At 57.4% G+C, this 20,666-nt stretch overlaps 1 protein-coding gene across 1 annotated transcript; it reads right to left on the reverse strand.

Annotated features, from left to right (window-relative positions):
• Nucleotides 1-596: 596 nt before the first annotated feature.
• Nucleotides 597-20,060, reverse strand: EPHB3 (EPH receptor B3). The gene is made up of 16 exons (XM_042902988.1): nucleotides 19,949-20,060; nucleotides 11,397-11,461; nucleotides 9,354-10,026; nucleotides 6,893-7,048; nucleotides 5,793-6,143; nucleotides 5,496-5,620; nucleotides 5,158-5,317; nucleotides 4,970-5,078; nucleotides 4,560-4,612; nucleotides 3,372-3,494; nucleotides 3,002-3,249; nucleotides 2,406-2,621; nucleotides 2,145-2,294; nucleotides 1,860-2,053; nucleotides 1,601-1,756; nucleotides 597-1,495 (listed from the first exon to the last, which is right to left on the reverse strand). The coding sequence occupies exons 1-16, from the start codon at nucleotides 20,058-20,060 to the stop codon at nucleotides 1,387-1,389; spliced, it is 3,000 nt and encodes a 999-aa protein (XP_042758922.1). The 3' UTR covers nucleotides 597-1,386.
• Between the last annotated feature and the right edge of the window lie 606 nt (nucleotides 20,061-20,666).

Here is a 20,666-nt window from a genome sequence, read left to right on the forward strand (position 1 = left end):
TCCCTTTCCTCCTCTGTAAAAAAGAGATAAAAATACTTCCTTCCTTGGCTGGTTGTTGTGAGATTAAATAAAGATCCATGTATAAATGGAGCATTTTAGCCCGGTGCCTGGAGCATAGTAAGCGCTCAGTAAAGAGTACACACACTTCCGGTCTGATGCTTGCTGAAAGGAGCTAGCCTCTGCATCTCAACACCAGTGGCCTCTTGAGCCCTTTGTCCAAGACCACGTGACCTTGGGAGCTGACCAACCCCTTCCACCCTCCACTCCCTCAAAGACAATGGGTGTGAAAGGGCTCTGTCACACCATGCTGACTCCAGCATCTGCCCTGGCCCCAGGAACACCTGGGCCTGAGAAGGCAGGAAGTCAGGAGCAGTTTGCTTTCTACTGTTACCACCCACTTCCAAGAAGTTAGATGCAATAAGGCCAAAGCACAAAAGGGAAGGTGAGCCTGGCTAGGCCCAAAACTGGTCTCCCAATGACTCCAGAGAATTCTGAAGAGGGCTGGCGCTGAGGGACTGTGAACCTGAGGTCATGAGAGAATCCCGCCTCAGGAGGTGCAAAGAGAAGGGGCAAGAGAATCATCTTATTGCCTTTATTCCGCTGTCGGCCCAGCTGGCCCCACTGCAGGGCACAGGGCCAATCTTTTACACACTCACCCATGCTCTCTGTGCAGGTCCGTGCATGCACAGACACACACACACACACACACACACACACACACACACACATACACACACACAAACACACTCACATACACACCCAAACTCTGGCTCTGAGAGTCAGTCTCTGGGGGGCAAGGGGCTACTCCTCAGCCTGCCCCTGCCTGCCCTTTTATGACAGCACCAAGGGCGGGGGTGGGGCAGGGCCCTCAGCCCCCAGAACAAGTCCCTGTGCAAACTGGAGGTGCCAGCTGGCTTCAGGATGGGGTGTCACATTTCCCCATTCCTGGAGTCCCCTCCTCCAGTTCCTGAGGGAGGGACTGCTCTCTGCCTACCTGGGGGGCCAGACCCCTGCCAGGGCTGGGCCCTATAGAACCCAGGCTTATCCTCCACCTGACCCTGCCAGGACCTTCAGCACTGAAGAACAGCGAAGTCTGAGGTGGTGGATATCCCCCACTGGAGAGCAGGAAGGCCTGGGCCCTGAGGGGCTTGGGGAGGGGTCATCACCCCCTCTCCTAATCCATCTTCAATATGAAGAGGTTTGGGACACACTTCCTGGGGAGGGAGCACAGGCTTGTAGGAGAAGTCCCAGCTTGGGCCTTCCCCAAACTTCCATCTTCTGGGCCACAGCCTAAGGCCAGGCATCCAAAAGTCCAAAAGTCCAGCCGGCTGGTCAGAGTCCCTGCACAGTCCTTGGGGGGAGTACCCACCCCGTGGGAGTCAGGTGTCAGACCTGCACGGGCAGTGTCTGGTTCATCTGCAGCCGCATGTCCTGGATACTGCTAAGGATCTTCTTCTGGTGGCCAGCCAAGGTGACCCCAATCCGCAGCAGGTCTCTGCAGATGGACCAAGGGCAGGGTCAGTCCCTCCCCTCCTGCCCACCACTCTGGGCCCTGCACAGGTCCCCCTGCCCTACCCCACCAAATCCGAGGCACACTCACTCTGCGGTCATCTGAGCTACCAGGTCAAAGGATGCAAACCCCGCGCTGACAAAGCTCTCCTTGTACCGCCCCATCTTGATGGCATCTAGCCAGTCACCAACTGTCGTGAAGGTCGTGTAATCCGGGACCGTGCGGTCTAGGAGGGGCTGTGACATGCTGTGGGGAAAAGAGAGAGACTTGGTGAATCCTGACGGCAAGGGAAGCAGGGGTAGGACTGCTGCCTCAAAAGCAGAGTGGGAAAAGAGGCAGAAATACTGACCCAGACTGGGCACTGGCGATGACCTTGAGGCTGGCAGCATTTCGGATGAGTTTGTCCAGGGTGTTGACGATCTGGGAGAATTTGGGCCTGAGGTTCCGGTCCCGTACCCAGCAGTCCAGCATGAGCTGGTGCAGTGCCGTGGGGCAGTCCATGGGTGGGGGCAGCCGGTAATCCTGCTCTACAGCATTGATGACCTGAACAGAGAATAGGGAAACCTGGCATGAGCCGCCGTTTTGCCCCACAAGGGCTCCCACCCACCTGACCACTCTGGCTGGCCCCACTCACATCCTGGTTGCTCATGTCCCAGTAGGGTCGCTCTCCATAGCTCATGACCTCCCACATGACGATTCCATAGCTCCAGACATCACTAGCAGAGGTGAACTTCCGATAGGCTATGGCCTCTGGGGCAGTCCAGCGGATGGGGATCTTCCCGCCCTGGTGGGGGGGGCACACGCCCTTCACCCTATGACTCGGGGCTGGTCCCCAGCCCCGAGCCCCTGCCTGGTTGGCCCCGCCCCCGGTCTCCCTCCCAGCTGCTTCCTGTACCAGGGAGCTGGTGTAGGTAGGATCAGAAGGATCGTCCTCCAGGAAGCGGGAGAGGCCGAAGTCTGAGACTTTGCAGACCAAGTTGCTGTTGACAAGAATGTTGCGGGCAGCCAGGTCTCGGTGCACGTAGTTCATCTCGGACAGGTATTTCATGCCAGCGGCAATGCCCCGCAACATGCCCACCAGCTGGATGACTGTGAACTGTCCGTCGTTGAGCTAGAGGCAACACACAGGCTCAGGTGGGCCCACCACTTCCCTGCTGGCCCGGGGCGTGCCCAACTGTGTGTATACAACATCCCAGGAAACCCCAGTGAGGATCCAAATAGCTCCGACCACTCTCATTTTACAAACAAGGTAGCTCAAACGCAGAGAGATTAAGTAAAGCCTGAGGTCACACAGGCGGTAGCGGACGGAGTCAGGATGAGAACTTTGGTCTTTCTGGCTCTGAGGCCCTGGCTGCTTCCCTGCACCATGCCACCTAGGTGAATATTTGCAGACTTGAAGAGGGTAGGGTCTGTCTAACCTTGTGGGAGGGTATGGTCTGCCCAACCCAGCTCTCTGGGGGAGGGGAGGGAGTTGAGAGAGCTGCCTCTTACCCGGAGAAAGGAGTCCAGGGCACAGTTCTCCATGAACTCGGTGAGAATCATGACTGGCCGACTTTTAGTGACCACGCCCTCTAGCCGGATTATGTTGGGGTGGTCAAACTGACCCATGATGGAGGCCTCACTTAGGAAGTCCCGCCGCTGCCTCTCCGTGTAGCCCACCTTCAGCGTCTTGATGGCCACAAACACCTCCCTGCGGCCTGGCTGTTTTAGGCGACCCCGACACACTTCCCCAAATTCCCCTGCAGGGCAAAGGGCACAAGTAGGAAGTGGCTTCTGGGTTTGGCCCTGTCCCCAGTGCATGCCGGTCCCTCCCCAGGGTAACCCCAGCCTCTCCTCCCCACTGTGCCCCAGGGGGACTCACCAGCTCCAATCACTTCCTCGATCTTGACACAGGACACATCGATTTCCTTGGCAAATTCCCGCACCGCCTCATTAGGGTCCTCGTAGGTAAAAGGGTCAATATAAACCTTCATTCCAGGAGCAACTAGAGGAAAGAAAAGTGGGCATGAGGGACTTTGGGCTAGGGCTGGGGACAGTGAGGGAACTCTTCAGGCTGCACCCTCAGGCCCAGGGTACTGCCCCATGCTCTCCCCCTGATGGGAGCACATTTTTCACTCTCCCTAGTAAGTCTGCTCCATATTCCTCTCGCTGGAGTCCCATTTGGGCCCCTCCCCACCATCCCCTCCGTGGGAATCAGTGACCATAAAAGTTAGACACCGAGGAACTTATTCTTCTTTCTCTCTCATCTCTCATCATGTCAAAACCTCTCTCAGATTCATTCTTCCCCTCATTCCCACTGCCCCTGACCTTATCCAGACCTTCAACACTCAGACTCTTGCAATAGTCTCCCAGCTGGGCTCTCTGCCTCTGGACTTTTCCCACCAATCTATCCAGCATACCTGTCTTCCTAAAACAATACTCGCATTGTACTACTCCGAAGCTTGAGAGCCTTTCGGATTACCTATGGTGGAGTCAAGTCCAAACTCCTCTGCCTGCCTTTCACGACCCTCTGACGACTGGCCACAACTACCCAGCCTTGCTCCCTGGCAGCTGTCAAACCAGTCTTCTCACTGCCCCCACAGTCGGGCACTCTCCCCACCCCACCCACTGCCTTCCAGAGGCTCCTCTAGCCAGGAATGCTCTCTCCCACCTGTCTAAACCCTGCTCAACCTGCCTGGCGTAGCTCAGCCCAAGGCCACCTCCTCCAGGAAGGCTTCCTCTTTTCTGAGTTCTTACTGTCCTTGGTAACAGGAACACCCAACTTAACACTTAATTGTTCTTTCCTTTTTTTCCTGTGTGTACGATTCTTGTCTTTCTCATAGGATTAACCGCCTTTGAGGAGAGGGGTCACTTCTCATTCACCTCTGGGGCTAGCAGGAGTGAGGCAGGGGCTCAGGAAACAGCCCTTGAGTGGAAGCAGGAGGGGCTGTCCAGGATAGAAGTACAATGGACGAAACCCCAGGCAGGGAAGACGGTATCTCCCAGCCCCGCAGGGACCAAGGGAATGTTGGGGGCCGGGGGAGGAAACAGGGTGAAGAGACAAACTCACTGTATTGTTGTAGCTTCTCTGTGTACTCCGAATCAGAGCTGTGCCGCTGCTTCCTGGAGGGGGCGGGATGGAGGCGAGGCCTGAGACAAGTCCAAGAGCTCCCTTTGTTCAGGGAACCCTCGGGCTCACAAGAGGGCCAGGGTGCACAAGGGACGGCCCGGTGTCTGGTCCCACAGTCAGTGGTAACAGCAGCCACTGGGTCTCCGGGTAAGGGGCTTGGTGGACTTGGTCCCCCAGGGGATCTGCCGGGGAAAAGGCAGGGGACAGTATGAGGACGTGGGCGTGAACTAGAGAGGGCCTTGCCAGCAAGGAGAGCCTGGGCCCACCAAGGGCCTCTGTGGCATGTGGGCTCTATGGTGCCAAAGGGAAGCTCTTGCCAGCCCATGGGAGCAACTCGGGCCTGAGAATACCTGAGGCAGACAACAGCAATGACCACGACAGCCACCACGAAGACAAGTCCAGCTGTGGCAGAACCCACAATGAGGGGAAGTTGCTCCTGGAGCTGCTGGGCACCAGAGCCTAGAGACCAGGAGGGGACTGGTAAGTGGGGGGATGGAAAGTATTAGGTGAGTGGGAGCAGGCACAGTGGGCTACGTACCTCTCTCACTTGTGGTCTCAAACTCAGCAGGACGGCTGTACTGCCCGTAGCCAGCTACGGTGCGGGCACGGACCTGGACCACATAGCGGGCATCAGGCCGCAGCCCGTCCAGCTGCACGGAGTTCTTCTGGCTGGTCACCGTAGAGGCAATGCCCTCACTCTGCAACACCAGGAGGAATGAGGCACCTCAGTGGGTCCTGAGGCTCATCAGCCCCCGCCAGCCCTGGGCCTACCTGTGGCTGCCTCAGTACCTGAGACCTGGCTCCCAAGGGCCCCTGACCCTATCTGGGGGTAATCTTCTCACCCCAAGGCATCCTCCTGCCCCTCAGGGCTCTGACCTTCTCAAAGTACTTCATCTCATAGTCCAGGATGACTCCGTTGGGCCGCTCTGGGGGTGCCCAGGACAAGGTCAGGCTGCTACCTGAGCTGCTGTGCAGATGTAGAGTAGGCACTTCAGATGGGGCTATGGGAAGAGACAGGGCAGGGGCTCACAATGGGCTCCTTGGGCCCTGGCATCCTTCCCAAGGACCCAGTTCCCATGGGACCCCTGGTGGTCCACTGACAAGCCCTGGGCAACCTAAGCTCTGTGTGGGAGAAAATGACCCAGGCCCTACCCTCCCGTGTCCCCTCCTCACCAGCCTGGTTGGTGGTGATATTCACAGCCGCATAGCGGGGGGGCAGAGGGCTCTTGCCCGAGACGCCATTGACTGCCTGCACTTCAAAGGTGTAGCGCGTGTGGGCCAGCAGATGGCTGATGTGGACCCGGCGCTCTGTCAGGCCCAGCTGCCGAGGCACAAACTCCACATTGTCATCACAGCGAGAGCAGGTTGAGGCACCCGTGGCCCCAGGGCCCCCACGGCACTTCTTGCAGATGACGTTGTATAGGAGGTCGTCCCGGCCACCCAGGTCCCGGGGTTCGCTCCACTCAAGGATCAGCGAGGTCTCATTCACGTTGGAGATCACACCCCGAGGAGGGGATGGCACCGCTGGAGGGAAGGTGGAGGGAGAGGGCAGTGAGCTTGGGCCACAGCACCACCCTTCCACCCAGAGTTCCTGCATACTACAAGCTGCTTCCCACCTCCTTGCCTTGGTCTCTGCTCTAATAAGCAGAATATCTCTCCTACACTTCTTCACTGGGAAGACTGTAGTTAGCCTTTAAGGCCCAACTTGAGGTGTCACCTCCTCTTGGAAGCCTTCCTTGATTCTTCCTCCTCCTGTCCTCTGCACTCCCGTAACACAATTCCTGGGCATCCTTCCAGCCCAGCACTTAACACATTATATGGTCATTATCTGTTTTCACATGTGCTTCTCCCACCAGGTGGCAAGCTCCTGTAGGACTGTGACTGTATCTTATTTTCCGCCACATTCCTGGCCGCCTGGCACAATGGCTGGCACCAAAGGCCGCAGCAGGGAGAAGGCAGGACACTAGGCTGCCCCAGGGATATGAGGCCAACGGTTAGCATTGGGCCAAGAGAACGGCAGTTCTACACAGCACAAGGAGCAAGGGACTAGAATTCCCAGGGACTCCTGATGCCTGGCTAGGAGCTAGTAGGCATTTGTTCAATGTTGGTGGAAAGGCTGAGCCAGCTGACCTGGATTCTGGCTCAGGGCCAGTCACTGTTTCCAGGCCCAAGCCTCAGTTTCCCTATCTGGAAAACGGATATGCATGGCAACTGTTTAGGCCCCTAAACAGAAGGCCCTGGGCAGGAGAGAGCAAGGCCGGGAGTTCACTCACTGGTACAGGCACTGTCTGCAGAGTCCGAATCTGCACGGTAGAAGTTATTGTGGCACGTGCAGATGCTGGCAGCTGGAGAGGTGGTGCGGCTGTTGGGGGGGCAGGGGAGGCAGGGCCCCTCTCCCTGCTTTGCCTTGTAACTCCCAGGGGGACAGGCTGCGGGGGAGAAGAGGAGGGACATGCTCTTCAGATCCGTGAGAATCTGGCCCTCCCCCAGCACAGGACTTGGCCCCTCTACCTCCTAGACTGTGGGGGCCACACTGGGATTGCCTAACTCCAGTGCAGCTACAAAAGGCCCTTTTGCCCTGTGGAAACCCCACGTCAGCGGATTCCTCCCCGCCCCGGCCCCCCACCCCTACCCTGGGGCCTCATGGGCGAAGACGTCAGGCCTATCACCTGGGCAGCCTGGGCTTGTCGAGGCAGGGAAGAGAGAGAGAAGGAAGAGGAGGGGTGGGGAAGAGACCACTGGCAAGCCGGCAGCACCCTACTCTGCCAGGATGCTCCCGCCCCTCCTTGAAGCTGGAGGAAAATCACTCCTAGGATCCTCGTGGCCACCCCAGAACAGCCCCGCTCACAGGACCAGTCTCTCTCCCCACCCACCAGGAGCCAGGCAGCAGCTCCTTTCTGCCTTGGGCACGGGTGGGGGCCGAAGAGGAGTAAGAATAGAAGACAGCAGGCAGGAAGGCTGGGGTCACCGGGAGTTCAGAGGCCCCAAAGCAGCCACAAAGGGCATCCCTGGCCCCAAAGTGAGCCCAGGGATGGGTGCCTGAACATCCCTTCGACTCTGCTTCCTCTCCTGCCATCTATGTTTGGGCCCCTGGACCTGGGCTGTGGGATTCCGCATATCTATGACAGCCATATAATTTATTATTCAAATTGGAATATTTTGGGAGTGAAAAGGGCCGCTAGTAATAATCATGTTATAAGGAGCATAAGCCAGGCCTGCCCCGGACACTCAAAAGCATGTGGCCACTCTATCCCTATATGACTACCTCTGGGGAGGTCATCTAGAATATGGAATGCCCAGAGTTGGGGCTATGCCCTTCTCTGGGGTTTAATCTCCCCTCACTAAGGTGATATTCCACCCAAGCTCTTTTGAGCCAGTGGGGGAGGGGGCAGATGCCAGGCCAGGCTGGTTGCTATGGGAACCAGCATATATTTCCTGTCAGGGACCTGGAGAGTGTTAGCCCCTCTTCAGGCTGTCAGGCTCATCACCCCCACCCCCTTTCTCCACTTACGAAGAGGAAGTCTGGGGCAGGTTCCCATAGAGAAGTGGAGAGGAGCCGGGCAAGGCACTATTCACCTTGCCATGACAACACCCAACACTGGGTTTTCCAGCCAGGCTGGGCCCCTAGCCCCCTCATACCTAGGGCTGTGCTAAGAGCCAGCTCCCACCCCTCGGAGCTATAGGCTGCAAGCACCAGGGCAGAGGGGTTAGTAGACAAAGCCCTTGGCATCTTGTCCTGCATGGTAGAGCATGGACGAGGCTGTGGCCCCAGCTCCCACATTCCCAGCTATGATGCCTTGAGTACAATTGTTCTCTGAGCCTCAGTTTCCTTATTAGCAAAATAGGGGAGATAACTGGAATCTACCTTACAGGACTGTGATGACACTCAAATGAGAACCCTTCGTGAATGGGTTTTATAGCTGGAAATCTAGGACACTGTAAGGTCTTAAGAGTCTTGGCAAGCCACCACAGACAAGTCTCCTAACCTCCTCCTGTATGAAATAAGGACAAGAGAATCCCTGTCGCCCATGCATCCCAGGGCTCCTGAGAGCCAAGGCTGACACTTACGTGGTACTTGTGTCACCACGTGCCAGGTACTGTTCCAAGAGCTTCACATGCATTGACTTGCTTAAGCCCACTACAAGTCTATAAAGCAATCATCATTATTGTCCCCATCTTGCACATGAAGAAACCAAGGTTCCAAGAGTTAAGGAACTTGCTCAAGGTCCCACAGGTGCTAACTGACAGAGTGAGGACTCAGACTTCAGGGACCGGGCCTCTGACCGCTATGCTATCTATACTGCCTCTCAAGGAAATGAGACCTCAAGGTAAAAGGGACAAGCATGAGGTACCCACAGCCCCTGTCCCCACAGCTCTGGGGATCATCTAGTACTTCCAAGGTGAAGTGTCTACCTGGGGCCAAACAAAGTATCTCTGCTGGCTTCCTGACTCTCCGACCAGCTGCCTCCTTATCAAGGATTCTCCATGTTTCTCCACCTCTGTCTTGAGTTCTATTCTTTCTCTTATTATTCTAGTATGTCTCCTCATTTTCGCTCATCTCCCCCCTTGCACCACATGCTATGCACCTGATACCCCTCTTCCCTTTCTTCCATCTGCCTCAGACCTGAAGCCAGACCTCCTTGACTGGCAGGTAGGAAGTAGCAGGTAGGAGGCAGTACGTGGCTTTGGCCCAAGTCCTCCCCCCCCTCCTCCCCCAGACCAGTCCCCACTCACGGCGGCACTGGGACTCCTTGGCAGCTGGCTCATGGCCGGTGGCACAGGTGCAGGCTCCCACAGGCACCATCCACTCCCCATCGCCATTGCAGTAGAGCTTGAGTGGCACTGACACCTCCACAGCATTAGCGATGCAGGTGCCAGGGGCAATGACCAGAGAAGTGGGCTCGGCCCCCGTGAGGGTCTCGGGAAAAAGGGCAAAGCCTGCGGTGGTGGATGCACACTTCTTGTAGAAGGCACGCACAGAGATGAGCGACATGCAGGCACCTTGGTCCTGGAAGGCCAAGTAGAAACCGGCCTTGGAGAGCGGCCCAAAGCTTCGCACCTTGGTGTTGACACGGCCAGCATCAAGCCGCGAGAAGCTCTCATCGGGAGCAATGGTATCCACCTTCACGTAGGGGTTCTCCATCCAGAAGGGGGAGGAAGCCGAGGCCACATCGCTGTCAGCCTCATAGTAGAAGAGGTTGAAGGTCTCTTTACAGGAGCCAGGGATGTTGGGGATGCTGTTGCAGTCACGCACGGTAAACTTGAGCTCCACGTAGACCCGCTGCACGTCTCGCCGCCAGATGAACCCCGTGCGGAGCCAGTTGTTCTGGCTTGACTCTCGCACGTTACACACCTGGTACGTGCGGATGGGGTTCATGGCCTCATCGTAGCCACTCACCTCTTCCCACTGTGCACAGACCAAGTGAAAAAGACGGAATGAGCACCAACATTTGCCAGGTGCTTACCACATGCCCAGATCTGTATTCACTTCACAGAGATGCTTCTGTGGTGTAGTGGCTGAGCACGCAGACTACATGGGTTCCAATCCCAGTTCTTGTTGTGTGACTATGGGTTAAGTCACTTAACCTCCTTGTACCATCGTTTTCCCATTAGCAACATGGCGAGAATAAGGAATAAGGGAGTTTAAACGAATAAAGAACTCAGAACAGAACGATTGGTAAGTACTACAGGAGTATTAGCGATAGTATTTGTTATCTTTACGCCTCCGTTTCGTTGTCTGTAAAATGAGGCTGGGATTGGATGTAAACGAGGTGGTAGGGAATCAAGTCAGTTTAACATATATAATGGATTTGTAACAATGTCCAATACAGGGCAATCACAATCACGTTTAACCTTCACAACAACTCCATGAGAAGGTACATCTGTTGTCCTCACTCTCCAGAAGAGGAAGCCAAGACCCTCAAAGGGAGAGACTTGCCCAAGGTCACACAGTTTGGCCTGGTGAATGAGGGCCTGTGGTGTCATCCCACCCCAGCGTTTCAGAGCTTAGTGCAGTTGTGTAGGCTACGTAGGGAGGTTTTTGTTTGTTTGTTTGTTTGTTCTTGAAGTTTATTTACTTATTTTTGAGAGAGAGAGGGAGAGCACAAGCAGGGAGGGGCAGAGAGAGAGGGACACACAGAATCCTAAGCAGGCGCCAGGCTCTGAGCTGTTGGCACAGAGCCTGACGCGGGGCTCGAACTCACGAACTGTGAGATCATGACCTGAGCTGACGTCAGACGCTTAACCAACTGAGCCACCCAGGTGCCCCTAGGGAGGTTAATGAGGGTATTTTAGAAATGTCAGAACTACAGGAATTTAACAGTGAAGAAATGGAAGCCCAGAAAGGTAAACTGCCTTGCTAAAATCGCAAAGCAAGTTAGAGATCTGGAACCAAGGTTTCTGGTCCCCAAGCCAGTGCCCTACCCAGGGACCCAGGAAGGAGGGAGATGGTTGGAGAAGACACATAAAGAGCAGTCATGCAGGGAAGGGATGGGGGTAGGCTAAAGGCAGGCTGAGGGGCGCGCAGAGGGAGAATGGGACAAAGGTGGTGTGTATGGGGAGGGGGACACAGGCAGGCTGAAGGCTGAGAGGGTGTGAAACACCCATAAGCAAAGAAGGAAGGTGACAGAAGCAGAGGATAGGAATGGCGAAGGAGGTGAACCTGATAAGCAGGGGCAGCCCTTCTCCGGCCCTGGTGAGGCGAGGGGAATGGCCGCCGGAGTAGGGAGTGGCCTAACTGGCAACCAACACTGAGGGGAGATGGTGGGGGAGGCTTACCCCACTTTCTGGATGAGATGTCCATGCCAATTCAGAAGTCACCCATTTTGTGTCCATGAGGGTCTCTGGGGAGCAACAGAAGAACAAAGGTCAGAGGCCACGCTCAGGATGGCGAGAAAGAGGCTGTTCAGGAAAGGCCAGGACACCGGAGAATGATTCTCAGCAGGCACCGCCCCATCCCACCCCACCCCCAAGTCCTCTCGGCTACCCTGCCCTGGAGAAGACCCTGCAGCCATCTCCGGAAATGTCACAGCCCCAAAGAAGTCAGGTCGGGTTGGCCAGCGGGAGGCAGGTGTCTGCTGCTGACCCCAGGCAAGAGCTGGGGCCAGTTCACACACCTACAGGCTCTGCTAATCTCCACACAAAGGGGCGGCAGGCCCTTTATCCTGGAACAAAGGACCTTATGCTTCAGACCCTGCTGCCCAGGCCTCCCCTGACTCCATTCCCAACACAAAGGCCCAGTGCCACACATGCCCAGGGGAAGGGGAGGGCAGTTACTGGAGCAGAGCCTGCTCCCACCCAACCTTCCACTCAATCTCCTCTAGGGGATGGGGCAGGAATGCTCTTTGAGGGCGGGGTGAGGGCCAGCAAGACCCAGACCAGCTCCCTGCAAGCTAGTTCAGTTCTTCCTACGATCCTCAGATAAATAAAGGTGCTGTGGGTGCACCTCTTTTACAGGTGAGAACGCTTGAGGCCCAGATAAAGTTTCTATGTGGCCTGAGGCAAAACTGCTAGGACTTGGGGTGAAATGTCACTCAAACGCAGGTCTGACTCCACAACTAACCCCTTAACCAGGGCACTCTGAGTGCAGTGTGAAGGGGAGAACAGGGAAAGGAGGAATAGAGAAAGCCGAGAAAGCTCCTATGTATCCTTTAAATCCTGCTCAAACTGTCACCTCCTCCAGGAAGCCTTCCCTGGACCCCCAAATCAAGGTTAGATGTCTTCCTCTGTGCATCCAGGACCAGGGGCTTTGTCACAGCACCGATCCTGTTCCAAGCTTCCACTTCTTATCTGTCTCCCCTGCTCAGCCAAAGGGGGGGCCCATTTAGGTTTCCAACATAAACTCACTGCCCTAGGAATCGGGTTCTGGATTCTGGCTCTCTGAGAGGAAAGATGCCAACTCCTTCCTTCTAGCCTGGGAGACAGGGCAGCCAGCAGTCCTCCCCTCTGTCCTGAGCTGGAGGGGGCAGGTCAGGGCTGCCCAGGAGGAGAAAGCCCTGAACCCCACAGGTTCCAGGCTCGCGGCCGGCACTGGTTTCCTGCAGTCTGGGTCTGAGCTGAGGATGGTGCATGAGGCAGCTGTGGCCCCAGACCCTCATGTAAGACACAGGGGGAGTGAGGCTCCCTCGTCTTCCACCAGAGGAGACTGGTCCCTGGAGGGCCTGGCTGCAAGGTGAGCTCTCCCAGCCTCATCGTCGGTGGCCTGATGGGCCCTTCTGGCAGACAGACAGATAGACACAGACATTTGGCAGGGGGGTAGGGGAGGGAAGGAGAGATGGGCAGAAGCAGGGGCCCAGAAACAGGCCGGGAGAGAGGCAGTGGAGCAGGGGCCTTGCTGGGGTGGATGGCGAGAGGCTCGGATCTGGATAGAGCCGGCTGGCTAGGACCAGACAGTGGGGTGGCCAGCTGAGGACAGTGAGGTGGAGAGACAGGGAGGCCCAAAGAGACAGAGATAGAGAGGGAGGTTGCCAAGTGGCCTCTTCTCCAGACAGCAGCCCAGAGTATTCCTGTCCCTGGAGCCAGTGGAGCCAAGTGCGCCCCCTCCCCCCTCAAGCCAGCCAGCCAGCCAGCCAGTCCGCCTGCTTGTCTGCCCGCTGCCCGCCACCCGCCCGCCCGAGCAGGCAGGGGCTCCCACCGCTCCCTCGAGTTGCCTCCCTCCTCCCTCTCCCTCACTTCCTTCTGCTCAGCCTGTGCCAAACCCATCTGGAACTGTTTAAACCCAAATATTCAGCCCCCTCCCCCCTCCAGCCAGATTCCTCCACAGTTTAAAACAAGCCCTGTGCTGGCTCTGAGAGGAGGGAGGGGACGGTGGGGAGGGGGAGGGGTGGGGGGAGGCAGGGGTGGAGGGAGGCTCTTCATTTCTGTTTAATTTCTGGGGAGCGGGAGAGGGAGGGGGCGGGGATCGGCCCTTGGCCATCGCTCAGCCTTGGCCATCGCTCAATCTCGGCACATTTTTCCCATTAATGAGGAGAGGACTTGGATTTCGAGTCATGTGTGCCTGAGGAAGGGCTCCGGTCACCCTGGTGGGGAGGGGGCTTACTCTCTGGGGGAGGGGAGGGGCCTGCTCCCCTTCAGCAAGAGGGAGACCCTGAGGTGCCTGTGTCCCAGCCTCAGGAAGGGCATGGAGGAGGTCCCAGAATCCATCTGTCTGTGGCATTGGGAAGGACAGGCCCAACCCAACAGAGCCCACCTTTTCTCTGCTATGTGTGTGCCCCGCGTGCATGTGCATGTACACACGCTGAGGTAAAGGATATGAGATGCACAGGGTAAGGACAAAAGAGGACTGAGTGAGCAGTCGCCAAACTCCCCAGCTGGCGACCGCACCCCCATCCTCCTCTGCCCCCCATGTGGCTGCCGGAGGGAAACCAGAAGGTGGACAGGGCAGCCATTCTCGGATACGGGGCTCCATCAGGCTGGAAACCCCCCCACCAGCCCCTCAAAACCGAAAATGGAAGGGGACAGCAGGCTTGGGGGCGCTCTGAGACTGGGGCTTCAATGCTCAGAAGGGAAGCCGCACCCCTTTCAGGTTTCCACAGGGCCACGGAGCACAGCCACGTGGCGGCAGCTGTGCGGCTCCTGCCTGTGCACAAATACACACACGCACGAACATTACCCAGTCCTCAGTGCCTGGGCTCATTCTCTGCCACTGGGGCCAAAGAATGGCAAGTCAACACATATGGTGGACAAAAACACACAAAGCCACAGCCGCCCACAAACATACATGCCGCTTCATACACGGCCTCGGCCTTTTTCAGACACACAGATGCATATGGTGCAAATAGATTAGCCTTCCTTAGGCATTCACACACAGTCTTTCCTACACACAGATCTGGCTTGCCTTAGGCAAAAACTCGCTCTTACAGTCTTCATATGTGCAGATTTCCAGAGACATATGCATATACGGAGAGCACGCACACCCAATAGTACATTCTCCTTACACACCCAACTGCACACGACTGCCGGCCACAAGTCACAGTCTTGAGTGTGGTCAAATGCAACCACAAACACCAGTTTGTTTCTCTCTACAGACTCAGTGACGTGCTCTTATGCAGTCACACACAACTAGCATCAGCTGCACACGCTGGTGCCCATTTGCACTGAAACAGGCCACAGGAGCCTGCAGACGCAGTACAAATATCAACATCTACCGTTTGTATAGAGCCTCAGAGGTGCATCCTCCATGCACGTGCAACACACACATGTGCGCGCGCGCACACACACACACACACAAACACACACACACTGCAAGCATGTTCTTTCCATGAGAGGAGTCTTCAGGTGGGGTGGAGGTAGGGCTAGGAGAGGGGCAGTGTCTGCTAAGAAAGCGGAGGTGCTAGGCCAGTCTTGGCCAGAGGTGCAGGGAAGAAGCAAGCCCCAGACCTGTTTCCTGGGGCCCTGGCCCAGGCCGAAGCAGTCACTGGTCCCGAGGCTGGGGGTGGGGCAGGGACATGAAGATGATTTTGGGTGTGGGTGGGTGTGGCCTCCCCAGGGACAGCCCCTGCCCAAGCAGCAGGCCATTTCCCTGCCAGTACAATGGCACTGACCCCAGCACTGAGCCCTTAGGGAGGGGGTGGCATCATGAAGAGACATAGCCCCAGGAGCTTCAGGCAATACTTCCACACACAAGTTGGGCACCCAGCAAGAGGAGAATATAATGGGCACCCAGACTATGTCTGAAGACCTCATTGGGTGGCCCTGGTGCAGAGGCACCAGCTGGAAGCCTGCCACTGCCCTGGTGAAGGGCCAAGTACACACAGCTTTATGGAGCTGCCAGACCCCACAGCACCCCAGGTTCCAGGTCATACAGAGCACACTGCTCCGTGTCAGTGAGACCCAGGAAATAAAAACAAAAAAACAAAAAAACAAAAAACCTCCAGAGATAAAAGCATAAAGCCCAAGCTCCAGATCAGGGACTTTGAGGTGACACAGAAGGTCACGCTTCTGGGCTGGCCCAGCACAGTGTGCAGGTGCAAGTGGACAGAGGAGTAGAGTCTGGACAAGAAGGTGCAAAGCCCTGGCTGCAAAGAGAGGGAGAAAACCCCATGCCAGCCCTGAGGTGGTCCCCCTTCTCCTTGCTGGGGTTCCCACCTCAAGCAACCAACCCAAGGGATCTGTCCGGTCTTCTTCCATCCTGTCCCTACCCTTTTGTGTCAGTGTGTATATAAGCATGTACCAACCTGCACAATCAGGGTGGTCAGCCTGTGGAGGAAGGGGACTTGGGGGGCTCCTGCTATGGGACCTAGAAGAGCCTAACTCACCCCAGGGCCGCCTCTCCCTTCCCCGCTCATGGCCCCTTGGCCTTCAAATCTGGGATGCAGGGGAGGGGAACATCTCAAAACAGAGAACACATTTTGTTTTCCATTCTTCCCCTCAGATCGTGGGGATTTATAATTAAATAAACCTGAAAGGGAGAAGGGAGGAAAAAGCACAGAGCAAGGAGCCCAGATGCCTCAGTGTTCACCCATGCCCCCCGCCCCAGTCCCTGCCTTGCCAGCCAGCCAGCCAGGATGGATGGACAGCTAGCCCTTCTGTGAGGCCTTTGAGCCCTTCCCTGGGATCCCAGCCACAGCAAGCCTGGCCAGGAGTCTGGGGGCAGGAGGTGATAGGAGATCCGGGGCCAGGGCAGCCCTTGGGGTAGGGGGCCTCTCTCACCCCATCAGGTGCCCAGCTGTACCCAGTCTCTTCTGTCCCGTCCCCCCCCCCCCCCACCTCCCCAGCTGCCCAATCCCGACAAACCAGTTTGACTCAGCACAACAGGCAGGGCTACAATTTTCAAACTATGCAGGCCTGGTGATTCAGCCTCTTCATGCTGTTTAATTAGTGTAAGGCCGGGTGGCGGAGGCCTTGCCCACGGCAGCTTAGGCTTTAGCTCCAAGCCGCTGAGGCCACAGAGACGGCAGTTGCAGCAGTTCTGGCTAAAGGGAAGGCAGTGACGAGCAAACTGGTTCCCCCGAATACCTGCCGCTGTCCTTCAGTGGCAGCTCTTAAGTGCCAGCTCATGACAAACAGGGATGGGGTGGGGGGCACCAGAGGCAACTCTACAAGTAAGAAACCACAGAAATGCCAGGCCTGTTGACCCCTCTCAGCTGGCACCTCCTCAGGGACCACTGCTGCTGCCTCTGACGGAGGGAGGGGTTCACACACTGTCTCTTGCCACCCGGGGACCAGGCGCACTGCAGTGGCTACTCAGCTAACACAGCCTGGCTGGGAGGGCGGCTGTCCCGTCCCCACCTCTCACATCTGGGAATGGTTTCTCTTTTCTCAAAAGGGTTGGCTCTCAGCAGACTTCTCCATGCTATCTGGGGTATTAAGTACCCTAACGCTCAGACACCCTTCCTCCTCTCATGCCCGTTCTGGGTCTGTTCACCTTCCTGGTCTGTTCACCTTCCGGTTCTTGGTACCGAAGGGGAGAATGATCTTGGCTCGGGGCACTGGGAAACATTACTCAAAAGGAGAGTGAGCAACAGGATGGCCCTGTTTCCCTATGACTGAGGGTAAATCTGAGGGCAATTTGTGTTGTGTTTAGGGGGGAGGTAAGCAATCAGAGGGCAAGGGGAGGGGTGTTTCTTTAACCAAGGAGAGGGGGCAAGGACCCTGGTTCCATCCTCAGGTAAAACCAATGAGGTCCTTGGATGCCGTCCTGGTGGACCCCAAGTGTGTAGGGAGGCAGAACAACCAGGTGCCAGACAGTACCTAACCAATGGAGCCATGAGGACACAGCACCCACAGCTCAGGACACCGGGCCTAAATATAACTCAGAGAGCCAAAAGGCTCCCCCTAGGCCCCGGGCAAACCAAATCCTGGCAAAGCCAAATGGAAAGCTGGAGCAGAGGCTAGATACCCTGCCCATAAAGCTTAGGAGTGGGGAGGGACCCACCTAACCCTCCCCGCTGGCCATAGCTCAGGACCACCAAGTCTCCCCATCTCACCCTTCCAGCTCTAGACAGGGCTGGGGGATGGGCGGGACGCAGGGACGGCTGTCCCCCACCTAGCTCTCTTCCCATCCCATCCCATCCCTCCCAGAGCTGAAGAGAGATGGAGGTGGGGAGACAACTTTCTCCCCAGACCAACCTTCCTGCCCCCATCACTCCTTCCTCTAAACTCCCTCCAGCAGGTAAGGCACACACCAGTTTCATTTCTGCCCCTCCTCATGGAGCAGATCCTAGAATAATAATAGTTAATCCCCGAATAATAATGGCTGTGTGCTAAGCACCCCACAACACGTTATGGACTCAGTCCATACCCACTCCAGGGATAGTGGGTACTATCACTATCCCATGTCACAGTGAGGGAGGACAGAGGGGTGGGTAGGCACACCTCCGAGTGTGGGTCTGAGCCCTGAAGCATCTCTCTTTCTCTTTGCGTAGTCCCGCACACACACACTGAAAACCCTAAGGTCTGAGGTATGGCGAAAGTGAGGGAACAGGTAAAAGCCACACACCAAGGCACTGCTACTTCCTAGGGGCACCCCACACTGGCCTGGCCTCCTAGCCACCACCCACCTAGCCAGGGAGTAGTCCCAGGGATCCCACTTCACAGCTGAGCGGGGAGGGGGAACACGGCTGGGGCAGTGGCCCTGCTGCCCTCTGTTTCCTGTGCTGCTGCTGCTGTTCATCAGTTCTCTGTCTCCTGGTCAGCCCCTCGGCTCTTTGGCTTGGAGGCCCGGATGCCAGCTCCCAGCAACGGCCTGCCTCTGAGGGTCCAGCTGATTGTGAGGGGTGAAAAGGGGGGAAAGGGGGAGGGAAAGAGGAATGGGGGAAGGACTGAGCCTCTTCAGGTAGCCCTTGCGCACCTGACCCAAACCACACCCCCTCCACCCCACTGCCAGCACAAGCACCCACCACACCTGACAACAGGGGCCCTGCTCCTGGCACACACAGCCCCTAAGTGTGTGTCTGTGTCACCTCTCCTGGGCTAAGACACAGAGACACAGACCTGGGAACTCCAACAGGCTCCCTGGCTCACACCCTTGAGGCAATCAACAACAAAGCCCCACACTGGTTTCTCACGCCTGAGATCCTATCACACACATGTGGGCGCGACCTCACTGTGTCTGCTTGAATTTGCATGTGTCCACCCGTGTGAATCGGTCAGTCAGCACCAGTGGGCTCAGAGCTAAAAGGGGGTGGGGGCTCATAGGAACGTTTTTCCCCTAAAGAAAATCAGAAAGCACCAGAAGATGCCTTTCTTTCGGAACTGTGTTCTTTTTTCCTTCCAACCCTTACGGTTACTGTGAACATACGAACAGACCAACTTACACAGAATTCATATTTTTGTTCCTGTACTAAGAAAGTGACTAGATCTGTTGTTAAAGATACCAAAAATAAGTGCTCCAGTTTCCCCCAAATTTCTGTGGGTTCTTCCCTCCACATTAAGGAAGGTTTTTTTCTTCCCTCATTTAATGGCTCCAAAATTTTTGGAAACTCTGTGTGTGTGTGTCTATCCTGTATGACCAGCGTCAGTGGCTCTCTGTCCCCAAGGCTTGTGTCAAGTGGCCTATGTGTGAGCTCTCCCACCAGGGCCAACAGCATCCTGTTCACCCAAATACAGTCATCTGGAAGTTGGAGCTACCCCCTCAGCATCAGCACCGTCTGGGTAGTTCACACAGTCTATTGAGAAACTCAGCCTTTTCCCACCGGCTAATGGGGCAAACCCCAGAACTTCAGGGGTTCAGTGGAGACCCAAGCACTCGGATGTCTTGCTAGAAGGCGGAGGGAGAGCCGCATAGCAGTGTGGATGGCCACTGCACACTGCACCTCGTGTGTAACTGGCGCTCCATAAACCATAAACAATAACAGGCCCCCGCCTCTCCACCCCCGCAGTCATCCCCTGACAAAGGGGTGTAGGCACTCACACCTCTCGCTCAACTCCAACGGGTTCCGAAACAACGCCGCCCCCCAACCCGGGAGTCCGCTTGGCCCCCACCCGCCACAACCCCGCGGCAGTCTCAGAGGCCCGGCCTCGCCTGGTGGGTCGCCCCCACTTCTTCGCCTCCCGCGGCCGCGGAGGGCCCCTCTTCTCTGCGGCGAGTGCGGAGTTCGCCCACAAGAGCTCGCAGCTGGGCCGTGACTTTCGGGGACGCTCCACCCCAGTCAAGCCGCCTGCGGTCCACAACTCGCCGACCGCGGGCCTCGGAGCCAGCTGGAGCCTCCAAGGCAGCTCCGGGGGCGTCCTCCCCACCCATCCTCCGGCCCCCGGAGCGGCGCGGGTGACGGAGCCTCCTCCGACGTGCGCCCAGCCCTCATCTGACCCACACCGTGGGTCCACTCTGGCCCAAGGGCGGGCGACCCCGGGCGCCGTAAGCCTTGGACGCACCCCCCGACGCCGCTCACCTTCCAGCGCCCGGCAGCCGGCGGGCAGCAGCAGCGGGAGCAGCAGCAGCGGAGGGAGCAACGGCAGGAGCCCCGGCGGCGGCGGCGGCGGCGGCGGGCGGGCTCGGGCCATGGCCAGGGAGGGCTCCAGGAGCCGAGCCGGGCCGCGCCGGGCCGCGCCGGCGGGGCTGGGGACACCTGGGGGAGGGTCCGCTCCGCGGGCTCCGAGGAACGCTCGCGTACGGTCCCAGGAGGTCCGGGCAAGAAGAGGGTGCAATCCAGGCGGGCGGCTCCGGGACCGAGGCGGCGGCCCGAGCCCGTAGATGCTGGGGGATGCAGGCAGGTCGGTCCCGCGGCAATCTGGATGGACCGGTCCACGAGGATCCCGGGCGCTGGAGAGCTCGGAGCCGGAGAACTCCGGGAGGCGGGCCGGGGCAGGAGGGCGCAAGTGGTGGTAGTTAGGGGTACAGTTATCTGGCGGCCTGCCGCGGGCCCGCCTCGGATTCGGGGCACCGGGTGCGCTCACCGTCCGGGGTCCGAGCGGGGATCTTGCTGCGCCGCTCGCGTACTCACTTCTGTGGTCCCCAGCGCTGGCGCTGCCGCTCTGGTCGAGAGGGGCGGGACCGGCCGCCTGCCTGTCAGCGCCGTGGCCCCACCCCTCACCGCAGGCCGCCCACTCACAGACCGCCAGGCGCGCTTGTTCGGCCTCGAGAGCTCTCTGCTGGAGTTGAGTTGGTGG

This window comes from Panthera leo, chromosome C2 (assembly GCF_018350215.1).
Source record: "Panthera leo isolate Ple1 chromosome C2, P.leo_Ple1_pat1.1, whole genome shotgun sequence".
Taxonomy (NCBI): domain Eukaryota; kingdom Metazoa; phylum Chordata; class Mammalia; order Carnivora; family Felidae; genus Panthera; species Panthera leo.

Bases quoted from the DNA above. Each gene is read 5' to 3' on its own strand.
- EPHB3 (XM_042902988.1), bottom strand. From the start codon at position 20,060: ATGGCCCGAGCCCGCCCGCCGCCGCCGCCGCCGCCGCCGGGGCTCCTG. The intron at 5,079-5,157 runs GTACGTAGCCCA...CCTGGTCTCTAG, and splicing joins TGAGACCACAAGTGAGAGAG to GCTCTGGTGCCCAGCAGCTC. The intron at 3,250-3,371 runs GTGAGTCCCCCT...TTTGCCCTGCAG, and splicing joins CGAGGAAGTGATTGGAGCTG to GGGAATTTGGGGAAGTGTGT.